This window comes from Danio rerio, chromosome 6, assembly GCF_052040795.2.
Source record: "Danio rerio strain M-AB ecotype USA chromosome 6, GRCz13ab, whole genome shotgun sequence".
In the NCBI taxonomy this organism is placed as follows: Eukaryota; Metazoa; Chordata; class Actinopteri; order Cypriniformes; family Danionidae; genus Danio; species Danio rerio.
In genome coordinates this window covers 25093666-25113812 of record NC_141026.1, presented here as the reverse complement: position 1 = coordinate 25113812, position 20147 = coordinate 25093666, and the positions used below count along the sequence as shown (strand labels likewise).

The 20147-nt window shown below is 35.3% G+C and overlaps 1 protein-coding gene across 5 annotated transcripts; it reads left to right on the top strand.

Moving 5' to 3' along the window:
- Positions 1-150: 150 nt before the first annotated feature.
- gga3a (golgi associated, gamma adaptin ear containing, ARF binding protein 3a) lies at positions 151-19281 on the top strand. 5 transcript variants are annotated; one of them, NM_001089354.2, is given in 17 exon segments: positions 151-222; positions 2725-2809; positions 2889-2964; positions 3051-3149; positions 3283-3406; positions 3496-3593; positions 3849-3929; positions 5213-5350; positions 5447-5528; positions 5624-5734; positions 6699-6962; positions 7921-8006; positions 8651-8814; positions 9159-9418; positions 13347-13516; positions 13648-13758; positions 18142-19279. In NM_001089354.2, coding segments are annotated over 17 exon segments (2100 nt in total). In that variant the 5' UTR covers positions 151-182; the 3' UTR covers positions 18253-19279.
- Positions 19282-20147: the final 866 nt, after the last annotated feature.

The following is a 20147-nucleotide window of genomic DNA, read 5'->3' as shown; positions in this document are numbered from 1 at the left end:
TAAAAATAATAGAAAATGCTGTCGTGTGGAAAAAAATGTGGAGGGATTTTCCAGTCCTTGAGTTACCATGAGGAAGACCTTACGCCGCTAATTCACACTCACTCACGAGAATGTCACATGACGGGAGTGTGTGTGTGTGTTTGTGTGTAGCTCGCTCTCGTCAGCTGTGCAACTGAATGATCATGGCGGATCCGGAAGGAGAGTCACTGGAGTCATGGCTGAGTGAGTTGTGCTAAATCATTAGCAGAATACAAATTATACGTTCTCTGTAACGTTAACGTCTCTAAAATAAGCAGTGCAGTACAAATGTTATTTGTGAGCTGTTGTTTCTTTTGTCTTGACGTGTGAGGTATTAAAGCCATTAACTGACATTTCTTCGACAGTCTTCGCATTTAACGTTATATATGTTGTGCCTTACAAGTCCGCAGAATATTTGGATCTTTTTGTGCCCCTTAAAATCTGGTTAGGCAGCTCACTAGATTTAGTTGTGGTTAGCAAGCTCCTCTGTCAACCACAAAATAATGTCGCTTTTGCATATAACAGTAACGTTAACGTTATAGTATAGCATAGTTCATACTTCTATAATGTTGGCCTTTAAACGGTTGCTTCTTTTTCAAATAAAACACCACGGTTTGTATAATATAAGTGGTATACTGTAAAATGTTCTTAATGTAAACAGTGTACGTACATATTCTAATAAACTTGACATTGTTTACTGAAGAGTGACAAATTCTTATGCACTTTTATTTGTAAATATTATTGGATAAAATGTGTTCTTCAGACATTGATCTCTAAATTCGGTGCATTCTGAAAGTATTCATATCGCTTCACTTTTTCCACATTTTTTATTTTACTGCCGAATTCCAAAATGGATAAAATTAATTTACATCCTCAACATTCTACACACAATACCCCATAATGACAATGTGAAAAAAAGACGTTTTGAAATTATTGCAAATTTACCAAATATAAATTTCACGTGTACAAAGTATTCACAGCCTTTGCTCAATACTTTGTTAATGCACCCATGGCAGCAATTACAGCCTCAGGTCTTTTTGAATATGATGCTACAAGCTTGTCACACCTGTCTTTGGGAAGTGACTGTGTAAAGCCATTTTCAGATCTCTCCAGAGATATTCAATAGGATTTAGGTATGGGCTGTGGCTGGGCCACTCAAGGACATTCGCCGAGTTGTTGTGACGCCAATCTATTGATATTTTGGTAGTGTGCTTTGGGTCATTGTCCTGCTGGAAGATGAACCATTGCCCCAGTCAGAGGTCAAGAGCACTCAGAAGCAGTTTTCATTCAGTATGTCTCTGTATTTCTGCATTCATCTTTCCCTTTATCCTTACTAGTCTTCCAGTTCGTGCTCCTGAAAAACATCCCCACAGCATAATGCTGCCACTACCATGCTTCACTGTAGGGATGGTATTAGACTGGTGATTAGCAGTGCCTAGTTTTTTTCCTAACGAAGTGCCTGACATTCTTTCCAAAAAGTTACATTTTAGTTTTAACGAAGATAATTTTGTTTCTTGTGATCGGAAACGACTCCAGATGCCTTTTGGCAAATTCCAGGCGGGGAGTGGTTTCCGTCTGGCCACTCTACCATACAGACCTGATTGGTGGATTGCTGCACAGATGGTTGTGCTTCTGGACGGTTCTCCTTTCTCTACAGAAGAGGGCTGGAGCTCATACCGAGTTTCCATAGAGTTATTGATCATCTCCCTGACTAAGGCCCTTCTCCCCTCATCACTCAGCTTAGATGCCCGACCAGCTCTAGGAAGAGTTCTGGTGATTCCAAACATCTTCCACTTATGTATGACGGAGGCCACTGTGCTCATTAGAACTTTCAAAACAGTAGAAATTTTTCTGTAACCTTCCCCAGCCTTGTGCCTTGAGACAATCCTGTCTCTGAGGTCTACAGACAATTCCTTTGTTGCCATGCTTGGTTTGTGCTTTTACATGACTGGTAACCCTGGGACCTTAGACCGGTGTATGCCTTTTCAAATCATGTCTAATCAACTGAATTAACCACAGGTGAACTCCAATTAAGCTGCTGAAACATCTCAAGAATGATCACTGGAAACAGAATACCTGAGCTCAATTTAGAGCTTCATGGCAAAGGCTGTGAATACTTATGTACATGTGATTTTTCAGGTTTTTTATTTTTAATAAATTTCTAACAATTTCTAAAAATCTTTTTCACATTGTCATTATGGGGTATTGTGTGTAGAATTTTGAGGAAATAAATTAAATTAATCCATTTTAGAATAAGGCTTTAAAATAAAAAATGTGAAAAAAGTGAATACTTTCCAGATGCACTGTACAATAAACACACACTACAATGCAGTGTTCTACTTGTGGGTTGTTGTTTTTTCATTATTATTGCATGGAGCAGATTTGGCCTTTTTGAGATAAAATTTTGAGAGAAAATTTTATTAACAAATAGTAGACTACATAAATGGATAGTGAGAAGTCTTTAACACTTCTTAAGTAACATGCAGTGACCTTTGCTTTAACAGACACTTAACAATTTGACAAAACAATACATTTCTTGTTTGTCTTGTTTATTTTTTAAATATTTTAACAGGAAATTGTTGTTGTATGATTAATACATATTCATTTGTATGTTTGTCAAAAGAGTGAACATAAGAGCAAATTATGTAGTTTAATTGGCATTTGAAAATGGTGATATTTGTGTATTGTTTTCTTTTCTCTTGTTAGACAAAGCCACAAATCCATCCAACAGACAAGAGGAGTGGGAGTACATCATTGGGTTCTGTGATCAAATCAATAAGGAACTTGAGGGGTATGCTTACCTTTCCTAGATGGTCGTCTTGAGCATTAGGACACTATGTAAATATGAAATTTGTATCTGTTTTTTGCAGCCCACAGATATCTGTCCGGTTATTAGCACATAAAATCCAGTCACCACAAGAATGGGAGTCATTACAAGCACTAACGGTGAGTTCATCTGATGCCACCAATGAATTTTAGCAAAACCTGTATTTTTAAAATAGTCAGTGGCTGATTTTAGATTGTCTTTTCAGGTTTTAGAAGCTTGTATGAAGAACTGTGGGGGAAGGTTTCATAATGAAGTTGGAAAATTTCGATTTTTAAATGAACTCATAAAATTAGTTTCACCTAAGGTAAGTTAAAGGATAATTACATAATTTAAAGTTGAGCTGTCTATTTACTGCAGCGAATACTACTCATGTAGAGGTTTTCATTTCTTTATAATAATACAAATGATACAATCTTGCTGTGGTTTTTATCTTGCAGTATTTGGGAGACAGAGTATCTGAAAGAGTGAAGACTAAAGTAATAGAGCTGCTCTACAACTGCTCAGTTGCTTTACCAGATGAGGCAAAAATCGCAGAGGCCTATCACATGCTAAAGAAGCAAGGTTGTTTCATGACAAACATAAACACTGATGTGTAAAAGATCTCTCCTACTTATTTTCTGTCTTATGTCTGCTTCTTTCCAACATGTTAGGCATTGTAACAAAAGACCCAGAAGTTCATGTGGATAGGACCCTTATTCCTTCGCCAAAGACCAAAAATCCAGTGTTTGACAATGAAGAAAAGAGTAAGGTGAAGAAACCAAAAAGGCAATATTTAAAGTTTAATATAATTTAAGTTCGGTTGGCAGTATTTGTGCTATGTTATCACAAAACACCACACATGATAACTGCTTTAAATTGTTGTATTTTGTCAAAATTTCTTCTTAACTTCTTTTAGTGGAAAGCTTTATAATACAAGTGTAGCGACAAAATGTTGACTGAGCTTAAATTGTCATAAGCGTGAACAGTAAATCTAATAGTTCTGTATGAAAAAAATTCCTTCCAGCGTCTTGCAGAACTTCTTAAGAGTAAGAAGCCAGAGGATCTTCAAGAAGCCAACCGCATCATCAAGAACATGGTCAAAGAGGTGAGGAGACCATAATTGTATAAAAAATGAATATATAAAGATAAAGAATGCAATGTAAAATGTAATATTGTGTTTTATTTCCATTTTGTTTAAATTAAAAATAGTTTTTAATAAAAGTATTCATGATTTTGAGGAGTCACACCCCATGACATTTTCTCATAAATTAAGAGACATACAGTAGTGACCTTGACACATCTACAGGGATCTGCTGTGATGTAATATGATTTTTTTTATTTGAATGAGTGTTGTTCTTTATGTTGTTTTCTCTGTGTGTGGAATTGTTTTTTAAAATATTTCTAAGCTGTGAAGCAACTTTGTTAAAAACATTTCAAATTCATGTGAAATCAAAATTTAAAATGTTTATATTGTTGAGCTGTATAAATATTTCTTCCAAGTTAATCAAATGAAAATTTTTTTTGTTGTTTTTTTTTTTTTACTTCAATCAAGTCTGACCATTTGATTTCATGTTTGGTTTGGGAGTCCTTCTCTGAGGAATTCAGTTTGATGGCTTAAGCCATAATATTCTTAACCACACCCACTAAGCAATAGTTAACTTTAAGGGGATGATGCTCAAAAAGAAAACTCCGCCTTTACTAAGTAATGCACTTTAGTTGGAAGTACATTAGCATACTGCAATAAAAGTCTGAGCAACTTTTACGTTACACGAAATTTAATTATAAATATATCAGAAATAAAATTAATTTTACCGATTAAATGCAACCTCATGATAGAAAATGTGTCATTGAATTCATTAATTTGATTTATTTATTTAATTATTGAATTGTTTATTTATCTATTTTTTCTCCTCTGTCAAAGCCTTTATTGCCAGAATAACCAGAACTGAAAAATACAGCTCAGTGCTTCAACTGAATCTCTGCATCAGAATAAATTGAGAAGAGATTATATAAACATAAAAAGCATATTAAATACAAGTGACCGATCTCATATTTAATGTTTTAAACAACTTAAATATGGGGGAAAGGATATTTAATCTTTCAGCATAACAGACTGAAATGAAACCAATTTACTTTTAAAGTATATGCAAAGAAAAAGCGCATACAGAACATATACTTGTTTCATAATTTTTTTATTTTTTTTTTAAACTTGATGACTTTCCTTTTTAATTAGTATTATTATGCAAACCGGCACACAATAATCTGGAATCAAATCTCATGTAATTTTGAATTAATTAACATGCATTATATCTTTATTGTTTCGTCTGCAGTTGACAGAATTCATTTGCATTCATCAAATATATCATTCCTTACTCGACTTTCTTTCAGGATGAGGCTTTACAGCAAAAAGTTTCAAATCGTGTCAGCACCCTAGAGAAGGTGAACAACAGTGTGAAGCTCCTTAATGAGATGCTAAGCCATTTCAAAACGGATGAGTCAACACAAGAAGACAAAGAACTTTTAAAGGCGAGACACTTGAGTTTCTATCTAGTCACTTCTGGTCTTAAGCTGCCATTTAAATGTGCAGTAACTGACTGTGTGTGACTTGCATTGTATTCATAGGACCTTTATAATGACTGTGACAACCTTAGAACTGCTGTCTTCAGACTCGCCACCGAGACAGAGGATGATGACAGTGCCTTAGGTAATGCACATCTGCAAATAAAACTAATATTAGAGTAGATCAAAAAGAACTTCTCCTCTTTACTGTGATTAACTTTGCCATCGTCTTGTTTATAGGTGATATTTTGCACGCTAGTGATGATCTCTCACGAGTAATCAACTCCTATAAGAAGATTGTTGAAGGACAGACCATTGTGATTGACGTACCAGCATCAACACCCTCTGGGTGTATGTATTGCATAATATATTAGATCTATTACACTATACGCTTTAAAAATATAAATTTTAGTATACTGCATTTGAATTATCCAAAGTGCTTTCATGGTTCATCAAATTAAAGAAGCCTGTTGCACAAAGCCAGTTTGGGTTTTTACCTGAGAGAGTTTGTTTATATTGTGCACAGTAACATGCGCTACATGACTAACATGCTCTAGAGCAGGTTTTATTCTGGGCTAACGCAAACTGGACCAATCAGCTATGAGTAAAGTAACCTATTTCTGATGCAACAAAGCCACTCCCAGTCCCAGAGCATCTTTTTTGCTTCAAATTAAAGTTTTTTTACACTAAAAGCATTTTGAGTCATTTTTTCTGTATTTATAGTATGCTATTTATTGTTTATACTTGTATTGTATTTAATATTATATATTCAAATAGATTTGAATGGTCAATTAACATTATTAATGGCTTTGCATAAAACAAAATGACATGAACCTACATTATTAAAATCAGTGGATCAATTTGCATTGATATCATAGTACTTGCCTGAAGTTGCGTTTTCAAACTTCTGTTGCTTTCTGCCCTTTCAATGAGATTATATTTATAATATATTTGATAATGGTGTCTCGCAATCTTCAAAAGAGATGTGAATTGCACTGACTGAAATCATTAAAACTGACCCTCTCATGTGTACTGTGATTGGCTGTTTGCTACATTTGTCTTACTTTTAGCTGCATGCTATTCAGAGTTATTCACAAACATAACGTTAAACATCAAGTTGGACAGAGACAGTTTATATAAAGTGTTGTGAATTCATTAAAACTGATGTTAGCGATGCTGGATTTGTTTGTTTTGTTAATGCAGAAACTTACTCTGCAACCCAGATTTTGATCAACTTGTTTTGTGCAACAGTCCTCAAATTTTGAAACTGCAGTTTGATATGTTTTTAATTGATTGTTTTTTTCTGTTTGTTTAGGTATCAATGACAGAAGCTCTTCTGAGATCTTGATTGATTTAGCAGATTTGGGATCAGGAACTCCTTCACCCCTCCGCCATGGCTTGACTCCACCTCAGCACTCAGATTCTCCAGCAGCTGACCTTCTCACTCTTACGTCTTTAATGGGAGCTCAACCTTCCTCTCCCACAACGTCATCAGGATCCTCAAGTTTCCAAACCAGTCCTCCATCAAGCCAGCTTCCCAGCAGTCTGTCTCTTTTAGATGAAGAACTTGGCTCTTTTGGTAAATAATTAGGAGTTTTTTCATGGATGATGGGTATATTTTTAAGGATGTATTTAATATAAAATTCATAGACAGTTTGGGGTTGACATTTCCACATTAAGCACCACCAGTGTTGCCAGATATAGCAGACTTTTGCATTTCAACGAAACGCACAAAAACCACCCAAAATATTAAGATTAAGATTTTACTTAATTATAATTTATTTAAATCAGAATTAACCTAGTTTAACTAAAGTCATATATTTTAACCATACAGCAACCAACACCCCTCTCACCCACACACTGCACTTAATGTTGGAGTGTTTTACTTTCGAAATGGGGTATAAATTCATCCTATTTGCTGTTTTAAATTCTTTTGAACATAATTAGGTGCTGCTTGTCAATTGAATAACGCATCTATAATTGTTCTTGCTGTCAGTTGTGAAAAAAAAAGATAGAAAAAATGTCATGATCAAGCATTGTTAGTTTAACTCTATGGTTTCACTGCAGGCGCTGTGTAATGTGCGTGCACGCGAAGGGGAGTCAGATTTTCACACAACTTTCCTTGATCTCTTTTTTGGGGTGGTCCCACACGGTTTGCGCCATGCACTGGTCACTACTAACTGAATGGAGTAGGAGCAAACAGTTTTTCTTATTTTTTGTTTAAAAAGTTGTATATAAAAGTTAAGTTTAAAAACCGCCCAAATTTTGTCAACCCGCCAATGCTATTTTTTTACCTGCACAATCAAATTCAAAACCACCCAATCTGGCAACACTGAGCACCACCAACATGTAGGCACCCCAAACTTTTGAATAGTAGTGTAATCTTATAAATGTATATGTGTATATATAAATATATATATATATATATATATATATATATATATATATATATATATATATATATATATATATATCTTTAGGGTTAGTTAAGTTTACAGAAATGAATCTTAGAGCTTAAAATGAACACTACTTTTCAGGCCTTGGTAGTCTGGATTCAAACTCAAGGACATCTGCAGAAAAGACTACAAAGGAAGCTCAAAGCAATCAGTGGATTTCTTCACAAGTAAGACTAGTGAACATAATTAAAACAATGTTGTTCAGAAAATCCGCATTTTATTTACTATTCTCGTAAAATGAGTATTAGTAGTCATTTATTTGTCTGTTTTATTATTTTTTATTATTTTTTTAAAGTCAGGCTTCTGTTAATTGAAATAGATAACTATTGATTATTAGTTTTCTTATGGTTATTTGATTTAATCTTGATTTTTGAAAATAGCAGTGATATTTTAGCAGTGTAAATCTCAAATGCAAAAAAAGCACATAAATGCCAATAAAAACTGCACATAGATAATAATCTTTTATTTATTGATTTATTGATTTATTTTGCTTTTCTTTTCATACCATTCTTTGTTTATGATGTTTCACTAAAAAGAAAAGAGGAAGTAATTTTACTTCTATGGACGCAGAAAAAAAGATGAAAACATTTTCTCATACATTTTTATATTTACATTTGATGTAATATACCTCTTAAATATTACTCACTCAAAGGAATAAATAAATAAATATGGTGTTTGTTATATTCCTAAAATTGTGTGTGTGTGTGTGTGTGTGTGTGTGTGTGTGTGTGTGTGTGTGTGTGTGTGTGTGTGTGTGTGTGTGTGTGTGTGTGTGTGTTTGTTTGTTTGTGTATTTGTTTTTATATAACAGATTTCAAATCCAGTGACTGACTTCCTCTGCAGCTCTACTCCCTTAAATCCTCCTAACTCAGCAGCACCACCTACATCTAAAACTACCTCAATAACTGACTTTGAAAACTCTCTCCAACAGAGCTTCAAAGATCTTGTGCTGCTGGACCTGGACAAGACTAAAAGGTAAAACCAATCAGGGAATTCAAAGTAAATGTAGTAGTTCATTCTGGGCATTTCATTCTGTCCATGATTTACCCCCTTTATTAAGCAGTATAAACTATTTCATCTGTGAAATAACTGCTGAAAATGAAACTTTACAGGGAACAAAATTTTTTAGAGTATTGATGTACATGGCAGTTGTATTTTTAACAGAAAAAGAACTTTTATAATAGCATTCATGCATGGAAGGAATTAAGCATAACACGCAGACTCTATTATTAGCACTTTTACAGTAGTCATGAATGAGCTGCAAGTGGTGTTTCTCATTACATTTAAATACGGATAACTGTTCTTTCTATGTAAATCAGCCTGTCCAATTATTCAAGCTTGAGCAGCAGAGAACTTGCAGCTGGGAAAGAGAACATCCATCCAGCATTAAACACACTGAGTCTGTCTGCTGGAATTACTCCATTGCCTTCTGCTGGAAGCTCTGCCAAACCCCAGAGCTTCGGCCCGGACAGCCCTGTCTTCAGATCCCTTTCTCCTACCCTACCCAGCAGTCAGTCATCCTCAGGCTCGGACGTCTCCCTAACCAGCGTCTTTGTCCCGCTGGAGGCCATTAAACCAAGTAAGTCCAATAATAAATGTGGATGCTGTTGGTAGAAAGGATGCTGTATTCTATTTTTAGAAACTATTCAAGTTATTTCAGACCATAAAGAGGAATGTCAATGCCTGAATACAGCTATTTTTTTTTTCAACACATGCTTTTATCTCAGTGTAGCTTTGGATTACATGACTGACTGTGGAATAGATATTTTTCTAATTTTAATGACAGATTCAAAGTCCTGTCTTACACTCTTTTTGAAGAGATGTCTAACGGTGATGATTACGTTTTTAGCAAAAATCAATTGATTGAAGAGTTGACATCATATAAAATAACTTTAAATTTTATTGTCATTAAAATGGCTAAAGAAGCTGGTGTGGCATCAAATGCAAACAAACTTTCTCTGATTGGATATTGAGTTTAGAAAGAAGGTTATTAAAGGGAATGTGTGATGCTCTCATTTTGTTATCTTATCTGAGACTATAGATAAAATAGATATAGAAAATATAAAAAAATACTTTGTATTTTTTATAACATTAGCCACCTGGGATGAGGAATGCAATCAGCATTAAAGAGCCCATATTATACATGTAATAGGGTCATATCTTGGTTGTAAGGGTCTCCAACAACAGTCTAATATGCATGCAAGGTCAAAAAACACTTTCATGGTCTTATAATCTGCATTTATTTTTACCTAATTATTCCAGCCACTCCTGTATGAATCGTCCAGTGATTCATTTGTTCCCAAACCCCTCCTTAGCGCGAAGCTAATCTGCGCTGATTGGACTAATGACAGCCTGTTGCAATTGGTCGACTGCCTTCAGTCAGAGAGTGAAATCCCCAACAGCTAATCAGCAATATAAAAGTAATCACAGTTCATACACGCTCAATAGTGTAGGCGTGGATTTTATCTGCCAGTGGGTCAATGTAAATGCAGTGGATGGACTTGAAAATACAGACGACTAACTATTTTATTGAGCAAAAACTCCAAAAACGAGGAGATCTCCTAGCTTGTCTTACTCTGCTCTTTTCACAGACACACACACACAAACACACATATTGCCCTCGTCCTTGCGCGCACACACAAACACACACACACACACACACCTCCGGACGACAGCGCACGCACACACACACGCACACACACACTACCCTCGTCCACAGAGCTCCGTAAACAAAGCAGCACGCGTCGTGTTTTTAACGTGACTTTGTACGCGATATGAGAATATAGCTAGTTAACCTCATACAGTACACGCTGTTACAAGTAACAAATCACAACTAAATACATTTGCAAGCTAGAGTCAACGAGGCAACAACTTTAATCGCACGTACTTACACTTGAGAAATGGAGGAAGAAACCCATCCTGACATCCATCAGTAAGTTACTTTTTACTGATCCTTCCTTTAACAAACGCTGATGAAGTATTCTTTGTAGCATGTAGTTTGCAGAAGTTTCCAGTAGTTTCCAACTGCTTGGTTATAATGCTGAGGTTTTATCTTTGGGTAGAGACTCGATAATATCCATCTGCAGTGTGACCTCAATCGACCGGCATGTTTGTGTGTGTGTGTGTTTGTGGGTGTGTGTGTGTGTCGGGGTTTCTATGTCAGAGGGCGGAGCTGCAGGTTTGAAATCTCCCGGGTTTGCGCGTGCACGTGGTTTTGTTCGTATGTCATGGCGAAACATCTAATGACTCGGCATCAAGGCGACTCGTTTGAAGCACTATGAGTCGACTCTTTTTTGGCTGAATCAACCGTTTTAAACACTGTACTCTTTTTAAGATTTAAGCCTTATCTGGATACTTCACTTCACTTAGAGCTGTGTTACAAACTACATAGAGGGGAATTTTTAAAAACCCATAATATGGGCTGTTTAATGAATATTCAACATTTTATGCAAGCTCTTTTTGTCTGAAGCAGGGGTCACTTTGTTTGGCCCTGGAGAGGCCAATGGATATCTCCAACTGTGATTAAACACACTTGAACAAGCTAATCAAGCTCTTACTTTAGCCCTCTAGGACCAAGTTTGGTGACCCCTGGTCTAAAGGGATAGTAGAAGCATCCTCCACTTCTTCCATACTTATATAAGTTTTTTTTTTATCATGCTGAGAACAAAAGATCTTTTTAAGAATGTTGGTAACCATGGGGAGTATTATATAAATATCCTAACTTTATCATATCCTATTTGTTTGGTTTTAATTATGAACAAATTTAGTAAAAAAAAAAAAAAAAGTTTTTACACAGGGTGTCCGTGGGGTCTTAAAGTATTGAAAGTTGATAAATCAATTATGAGAAAATTAGGGCCCTTAAAAGTTATTAAAAAGTCTTAATCGTGTTTTTACAAGGTCTTAAATTTTCAAGCATTGTCCAAAGTGTTTGACTCCAAAAAGCATAAATATTTTTCTTTTCCTCCTAATATTAACAACAGCGTGCTCGATCCACGCGAGTGGTTCGGGCCAGGGCGTGTCCGGCCGAGCTCCTCCATCCGGGTGATGTCACGTAATTTGTGACAAATACGGAAAGGTAATGTGACGCTCTTCACATGTAGCGAAACCTTAGAGCAAAACAGACAGCAAAATGGGAAAATGTAAGTTTGCATATTCCTGGTTGGAGAAAGAAGAGTTTAAGCAGTGGCTGAAACCTTTCGCTAAAAACAACCACATAATTTATTCTTTCATGCTTTGTTACTTCCAAGCTTATCTAAGTTCTGTTGTTCAAGGTTGTGCACCGTTGGTTTATTTAACTTCAACTGTATATTGTCAACTGTTTATTAAGTTAATGGTTTGATACTGATTAAACTTGAAGTGTCGATGAGGTCTTAAAATATTCTGAGGAGGTCTTTAAAAAGTTTTAAAAAGGTATTGAAATTACTGCTTATTTCCAGCAGAAGGATTCCTGCATATACCTTGTTACATTTAGCTATAGTTTCCTAAAAGTGTTATCTTAACTACAGATAGGAAGGTGCTATTACAAAAACATCTCAACTTGACAAGAAATCTTAAAAATTGTCTTAACTTTAGGGCAAACCAATAGCTGTCATTACTTTAAAAAATTGAAAGATAACAAATAAAGGTGCTTACAATTGCATTCTCCAGCAATAGCACTACATTTATTGATTTACAATGAAGAGGCAAGAAGTTTAATAGTGGAAAGACTCTTGGAGGACCCTGAAGATGTGTTAAACCTCAGTGACAAAAACACTTATAAGCAGTGTTGGAGAAAGTTACTTTTGAATGTAATGCATTACAATATTGAAATACTCTCTCTGAGATGTTCTGATAATCTGAGATGTTCAGTTCAGCAAAAGATTTGACTGTGTCACTGCATATCATGCAAATTAATATAATACAAAACAATATAACTAAAACAGTCACAATTGGACAGAGCGAGAGTTCTTCTGTTAAACTGAACAGTCGCATCATTAAATGACATAAGCGTGCTCGGGCTCTGGTTTGGAAGGCAAAAAATGCAACGTGAGTTTGGGCTGAGGGGGGACGAGGGACAATCGAGCCTGGGCATAGTTCAAGACAACCGTGCCTAGTGTGAGTACACCCTAAGATAAGAAACTTTCTATAGTACTCTCCAAGCTTACAGAAAAACTAAATTCATATGGGTTAGTAACAACTTAAGTATGAGTACATTGTGTATTCAAATATTGGTTTTGCATGAATTGTCACCCAACATAAACGTTGTGTATCTGCAGTCCTACTTTTCTGAATGAGGAATATTAAGTATTGATGGCTATTATTTCTGCTATAGATAGATTATTCTTTACATGCTGGTGCAGAATGCATGTGCTAGATGGCAGTCTCTCTTGGTGTTCTCAAACGTAGCTTTTTTTTAGGCACTCGACTCAAAAGACAACAAGGTCTTCTTCAGCCTCAGGCTCTTTAATGATGACTTGATGCGCCTCTGTCGTTAGGGCTAGTGATGTTTTTCGATTATGTTTTCACAGGTAAGGAGTGTCCAGTGACGGCTTATGATAAGGATGGTGTTCGCGTGTTGTTGCACTTTGCTACTGACCACCCAACAGGCCGTCCTGATGTTCTGGTGATTGTGGTGTCCATGCTGAACACGGCACCACTGTTAGTCAGGAATGTAATGCTACAGGCGGCTGTGCCAAAGGTGAGGGCAAAACACTTTACTATGCTCTTTTTTTTTTTTTTTTTTTTTTACAAGCTAATAGTACTTTATAATTATTTTGTGACAGATGAGCTTTTGTACTTTTAGTTACCGCTCTGATTTATGATTGACAGTCTATGAGAGTGAAGCTGCAGCCCCCTTCAGGGACAGAAATGGCCCCCTTTAACCCCTTCATGCCCCCCAGTTCCATCACTCAAATCATGCTGCTGGCAAACCCATTGAAGGTAAAGGCACTTACACACACACATGCTAGGAAAAATCTGACATTGTGTTTCTGTGATAAATATTGCAATATATTTACAATTTTACCGGATGACTTGAAAACTGCTCTTTTGAAAGATTGTATTAATTTCGAATGATTGAGATGATTCTTTTGCCAGAGATGGGTTGTGGCTGGAAGGCCATCCACTGCGTAAAAACTTGCTGGATAAGTTGGCGGTTTATTCCGCTGTGGCGACCCCGGATTAATAAAGCGACTAAGCTGACAAGAAAATGAATAATTGAATGAATGAGATAATTCTGTAGAGAAGTGAATCATGCATCAAATGCAACAAACAATTGACAAGCGAATACAAAAAAGCAAAGATAAAAGTGAAATAAACTGTTTTTGAGGCAGTCAAATAGTATTTGGGTTAAGAATTGGAATAATCAAATATAAAATAACCATGCAAAAGTCTTTACTGTATAAATAATTCAATAAAATTATTCTTTACAGTTACAAACCGTATAATTTCTTGTGACTGCAATCCTGCAATGTGACAATTGCCGATGTGCACATTGTGATATTAATACTGAAACTTATTATTGTGCAGCTCTAACACGCACACACACTCTTTGTGAAACTTCTTATGATTATTATACTGTACAAACTTCATAAACATTTTATTCTGCATGATTTCTAAGCTGATTTCCACATGGTACAAAAAACTGATCTTGTTTATGTATGTTTAATCAGTGTTGAACCTTAAATTTGTTGCAAAGTGGATTGCCCATTTAAAATGCGAACATATATAAAAGTTGTTTATTTGTCAGATTGAGTTCAGTTCTACATAAAAAAGTGTCACCAAAATAAAAAATGGTTCGTTAGGTTTTATTTCATAAAAAAAAAAAAAAAAAAAAAACATTAAAAAAACTAAACTTATTAAAACATGTTATTGTGTATATATAAATGGGCAATATCACTGGTGGGAACGAGCTACTTCACCAACGTCACTTTAGAGCTAGTATTTGAATTCTAGTATTCTCTAGCGTACTGTTTAAAGTGATGACAAAACAGGTAATGTTGCTAACATTTTAAGATTATAAGGCTGAACAGCATGAAATGCCATAAGTTTAGAAGCATTTCCCATTTATTCTCTGCTGCAATATATCACTATAAGGCTACGTTCACACTGCAGGGAAATGTGAATCAGATTTTTTCGCTCACATGTGACAATGTGAACAGCCTAAACTGCATGGAATCTGATCTTTTTAATTCAGATTTGTGCCACTTTCATATGTAGTATTAAATCAGACACAGATCTGATGTTTCACAATGCTACCGCAGTGTGAACGGTTATGTAGGATTTCATGTGACTTTTACATATTCTTTGAGCGACATGCATAATCATTCTGTGCTGCAAACATTATCTAGCTTACTCCTCAGCAGCATAGTAGAATGGTATACAGCGCAATTACTTTACCACAGAAAGTTGGTTGTTCATTTTGAAAGAAAATTCGAATGCAAAACTGGTGCTTGATAACCAATCTGATTAACGATTGGGGCACGGGTTGATCAGGAAGCTGAAAAGCATCGGAAGAGTGTTGCGGATAGGAGACTCGTGCACAACTGAGCAAGCACATTAATTTTAAGGGGGAACTTTCTCTCCGAGAGAAAAAAGAGCAGGTGCTCAAGCACCCAAACACCTCTTCTGCACATGCCTGTTGTTTATAACAAAGTAAAATAAAAAATAACTCTACAAACAAGGAAAGACCCACTCCACCTTCTCAGTTCAATCTGTAACTTTAATCATTAACCCTTGATGAGTTCTTGACACTTATCAAGTATTATTCTTGACACCTGAGACTTATTTTATGTTTCTAATGATGAAATACACTTTAGTAATAGCAGAACAACCCTTCAGTGCATGAAATACACAACAGTTGTCTGTAAAAAGGGCAATAATCATATTAAGCATAATCTGACAACATGCTTACTTCGTACAGTATACACATTGTATGCATAGTTAGACAATTTGTGCAGTCCTTAACTTTACTTTTGCGCATGCGGGTCAGTTTAGGACCATAATCAGTACACACTGCAAATCTAATATTGGCCACATTTATAACAACAATGTTGTAAAATTATTATTATTTTTTTTTTATCTGAAAAAATCTTGATTTGAACACTAAGCCTTGCAGTGTGAACATAGCCTAATTAACTTCAAAAAAGACAAAGCAAACACTACCAGATTGCTATGGTATAAATACTACGGTTGGGTATCGTTTGGGATTATTTCGATACCGATGCTAAATTGATACTTTTAAAACGATACCGGTGCCAAAACATTGCCTGAACCAATACTTTTGAGCCACAAAATGGCCACAAAATGGTGGATGACTCTAGAAAAATCTTTTATTTGACAAAATCTTTTAAAAAAATATATTTTAATAGAACAATATAATTTAATATTTATTTATTTTATTTTATATAAATATATTTATATATTTTATATATTTTAATTACATTAATATATTTACTTTGATCACTTGTTGGTTAGCATGAATTTAAGATTTGCATTATGAAATTACATTAGTTTACTACTAATCTGTGAAAAGGCTGTCATCAAAATACTGAACTCCTTTTTTCTAGGGTTGGGGCTTTTAACTATGTTTATGTTTTGGTTATCAGTAATCTAACGATTTGCCTTAATCTGAAAAAGAAAATAATATAATTAAGGTGTTCACATGAGTTGCTTTATTTTGCCCTCCCATTCATTTAAAATAATGTTTCTGAAATTTTCACAGTTTTTATTCAAAAAAATTATTATTCTGGAGTCGTAATAAGTTGTATTTCTTATTGTTTATTTCTTGAATAAAAGCAGTTTTTAATAAAAAAAAATTAAGGTCAGTATTATTAGCCTCCTTAAGAATTATTTACTGTATGTTCAATATACACAACAAAACAGTTACAAAATAATTTGACTGATTATTTATTATTGTGTCAAAACGCCGTGGCGACGCGTCCAAAATTTAGGGGGGGGCCAAGCTTGTTGACACGGGGACTGGTGGAAGAGTGCTCTATTAATAGAATGTGATACTGCACGTAAAATAGAAAGAAAAAACTCTGTATTTCGCGATGCATGTGTCTGTGGTCCTTTTAAGTTAATCAAAAATCACTGTTTACATGGTAGTCTAGACTCTAAATCAGAGTATTGTCTTAATCATATTAAAATCGGAGCATTGGTGTCCATGAACGTACTCATTGAAAGTGCCATATGATGTCAGAGACAGTGCATTCCTATGCCTTTGAGCCCTTAAATGTGTCATTAAGTTTGACGTGTTTCCCCCCTTAAAGGCTGATTTATACTTCTGCGTCAAGCACACGCGTATGCTACGGCGCAGCCTACAAGTGGACGCATAGCCCCTCACCGTGGCCGTCGACATTGCTGACGCGCACCTCTCAAAAAATATAACGCGTACATGTAGCGCAAGCTCTGTGATTGATCGGCTTGGTAGCGCTGACAAATGTGGGCGTAGGTGAGAGCGGCGTGAGCATGAAGCGGGTGTTTACAAGTGTGTAGTCCCGTGAAGGAGCTTCGGATGGAGACTGCTGATTTATGTTTAACTTTTGTAAAGCATTTGCTTCAGGTGTCAGAACTCTTGCTTGTAAAATACGCTTAGTTTAAGCAAATTTGATGAATGCGATCATGTGTTGATCTGAAAAGAGTCACTCTCGCTCACCGTATGCGCTGTACTGCGTGCGTCCATTCCTAAGCAACAAGAACAAACGCCTGACATCGCCTGTCTGTATTCCTCAAAATTGTTTAGAATTAAATGTTTGGACATGGTGTGACAACGTGTACCTATGTGTGCCCCCCTTGATGCGTCTTACGTCCTTGTCACAGTACCAGTGGCACCTAAAATAGGCACTGAAATGTATATGCTGATTTGATCCGGTACATACCGGTTACAAAGGTATCGGGGCTACAATGTCTCTGGGTTTCGGTACCCAACCCTAATAAAACAGCACTACAACATACAAAATAGAGAGATTGACTTACAAAGTCACTTACCTGTTTTATAATGATTTGATCAGCTGTAGTTCATCTTCACTAAGGGCTTATTATGCAGTCTCTGTCGCCATCTTGTGGCAGAACATCAACTGTCTTTGCTCTGCTCAGCATGACAGGCTGTTGAATGCCAACACAATTAATCTCCGAAATTATGAATATTTAAATTTGCACTATCCTTATAAATAAATTGCATAATTATAATTTAAACAACTACATTCTCGCCTAAAAAAGCCGCAAAATCAAAATATTGTCTTTAATTTTGCCTTAATAAGTTTGGGTTTAAAAAAAAAAAAACAATTAAAGAAAAAAAAAACTTTTTTGTGTGTTTTACAGGAGAAGGTGAGAATGAGGTACAAGCTGACATTCATTCTTGGAGATCAACCAGTCACAGCATCTGGAGAAATAGACCAGTTTCCTCTAGTAGAAAAATGGGGTCATTTATAGATGTGTAAGCATTATTATTCATAAAAGGAAATGAAAAGGCTTACTGTGTGTAAGTGAGTGAATTTCAGCTATATCTCAAGAATATTCTATGTCCATGAAAGAATCTTCGAAGCTGGATGTTACATTTCTCCATTCCAGTCTTTCAGTAATCCCACAGATATTTTGAATTGATGTGCTGGTCTTGGTCATCGGGTATTGTTGTCATTAACATGTTATTTCTTAACCGGTCATTTTTTTGTTAGCTGCCAGAGCACAATTTAGTCCATACCTCACCCTGACATGCAGTGAAGATGTCATAGCACTGGACGTTTTTTTTTTTTTTTTTTTTGTGAAGCAATATACCAGTTGAGTTATTGTTCTTAGTGAACTGTATTGATGTCCTCTCTTGAGTTATGCATATTTATTTTCTATTTATCAAGTTCTTGGTGTTTGACATTGCTAGCTTGTCTGGCTTAAAGCCAAATATACACTTTTAACGTTAACAGCAATTCTGCAGATGACAGTAATTGACACAAGGGAGTGTATGAGCAAAAACATGGTGATTTCATTTTTGATTCGCTGTATGCAAATGATCAGTTTCAATTTATTTTCCATTTTCACACAACTGGAAGAAATCTGTTTTGAATATAATTGAACAGGAAGCTTGCTTTGATGGGTAAAAAGAGACTTTTGTGGGGACGTTACAATTGCCAATCTTTACATTAAAAAATGTGACTTATGTTTGCAGGAATGGGTTGATGTAAGCAATGGATGCCTTTTTTGTACTTCTTTTTATTGGTTTTTTTACAGCAGGCACCTCAGTATTGTATTGTTTTGTCGTATTTGATGTGTATGTATGTGTGTTGGTCTGGGGGCATGAGAGAGATGGAGGAGGGATTGGGATGATCATATCAATTAACTCTTAAATTATTTTGAATAAGAGCATTACAGATCTTCCAGTGATGCGCTTTTAGAGTTGAAAGTGAAATCTACAATGTAATATTGTGTATACTGTTTTAAAGATAAATAAATATATTGTTTTAAACAGTTCCCTGAATTTTGTGTCCATCTTTGTTGGCTGCTGTAGAATTTGTCAGGGCAAATTCAAAAGGCTCCAAGGGACATTTTGGAGTGTAAACAAAAATGGCTAACATTAAAGTGCCAAATTAAAGTTTCAAATCACAGTGCTTAGAACAGGTCACTTCGAAGGGCCCTTTGAAATGAAGGGTTTTAAAGGGTACAACTGATGAAAACATCAGGCACCTATGCTCTGTTGCACAGTTGGTAATTTGTAACAACATACAAGAGCAATAACGGAAAAAGAGTAGTTAGACAGGACTGGGCATGGGTCAATAACCGATTTCAAGATATACTGCGGTTTGGAAAAGTCAAGGTTTTAAAAGGTATGAGTAAGATTTTTTTTATTTACATTTTTTAAGGACAACAGTATTTTCATCAGAAAAAAAATTTCAAAGATGCCATTTTAAATTGTAAAGAAATCAATGTTTTGGAAACTAATGAAGACAGCAGAAGTCAATTAATCTTTTGAATTATTTAGACTGATATGTTTACTGTTCCAAACTTTTATAAATATTTCAAAAAATAAAATATTGTTTTCAAAGAGGAAACCTTTTTGTTTTTACCCATACGTTTAAAAAGAAGATATTTTAGAGCAGCACTGTGAAATCGTGATATTTTTGTCCACGGTTATCACACCGTCTGAATCTTATACTGGCTCATGCCTAGACAAGACAAATACATTTTTTTAGATTTAGACGCGAATAGAAACATTACTCAAAAAATAATTTTTAAGGCTTTAAAATAATGTTTCTTTTTCTTAATTTTATTATTGCTCGTCTCTTTAAATATATAAAGTTTGTGAAAGTTGTTTGGTGTCAAGCAATGACAAATTGAGT

Coding starts and splice junctions, on each gene's coding strand:
- gga3a (XM_087255521.1), top strand. CDS start 177: ATGATCATGGCGGATCCGGAAGGAGAGTCACTGGAGTCATGGCTGA. Junction 5,351..5,446: donor AAGACAAAGAACTTTTAAAG/GCGAGACACTTG, acceptor TTGTATTCATAG/GACCTTTATAATGACTGTGA. Junction 13,759..18,141: donor TGCTGGCAAACCCATTGAAG/GTAAAGGCACTT, acceptor TGTGTTTTACAG/GAGAAGGTGAGAATGAGGTA.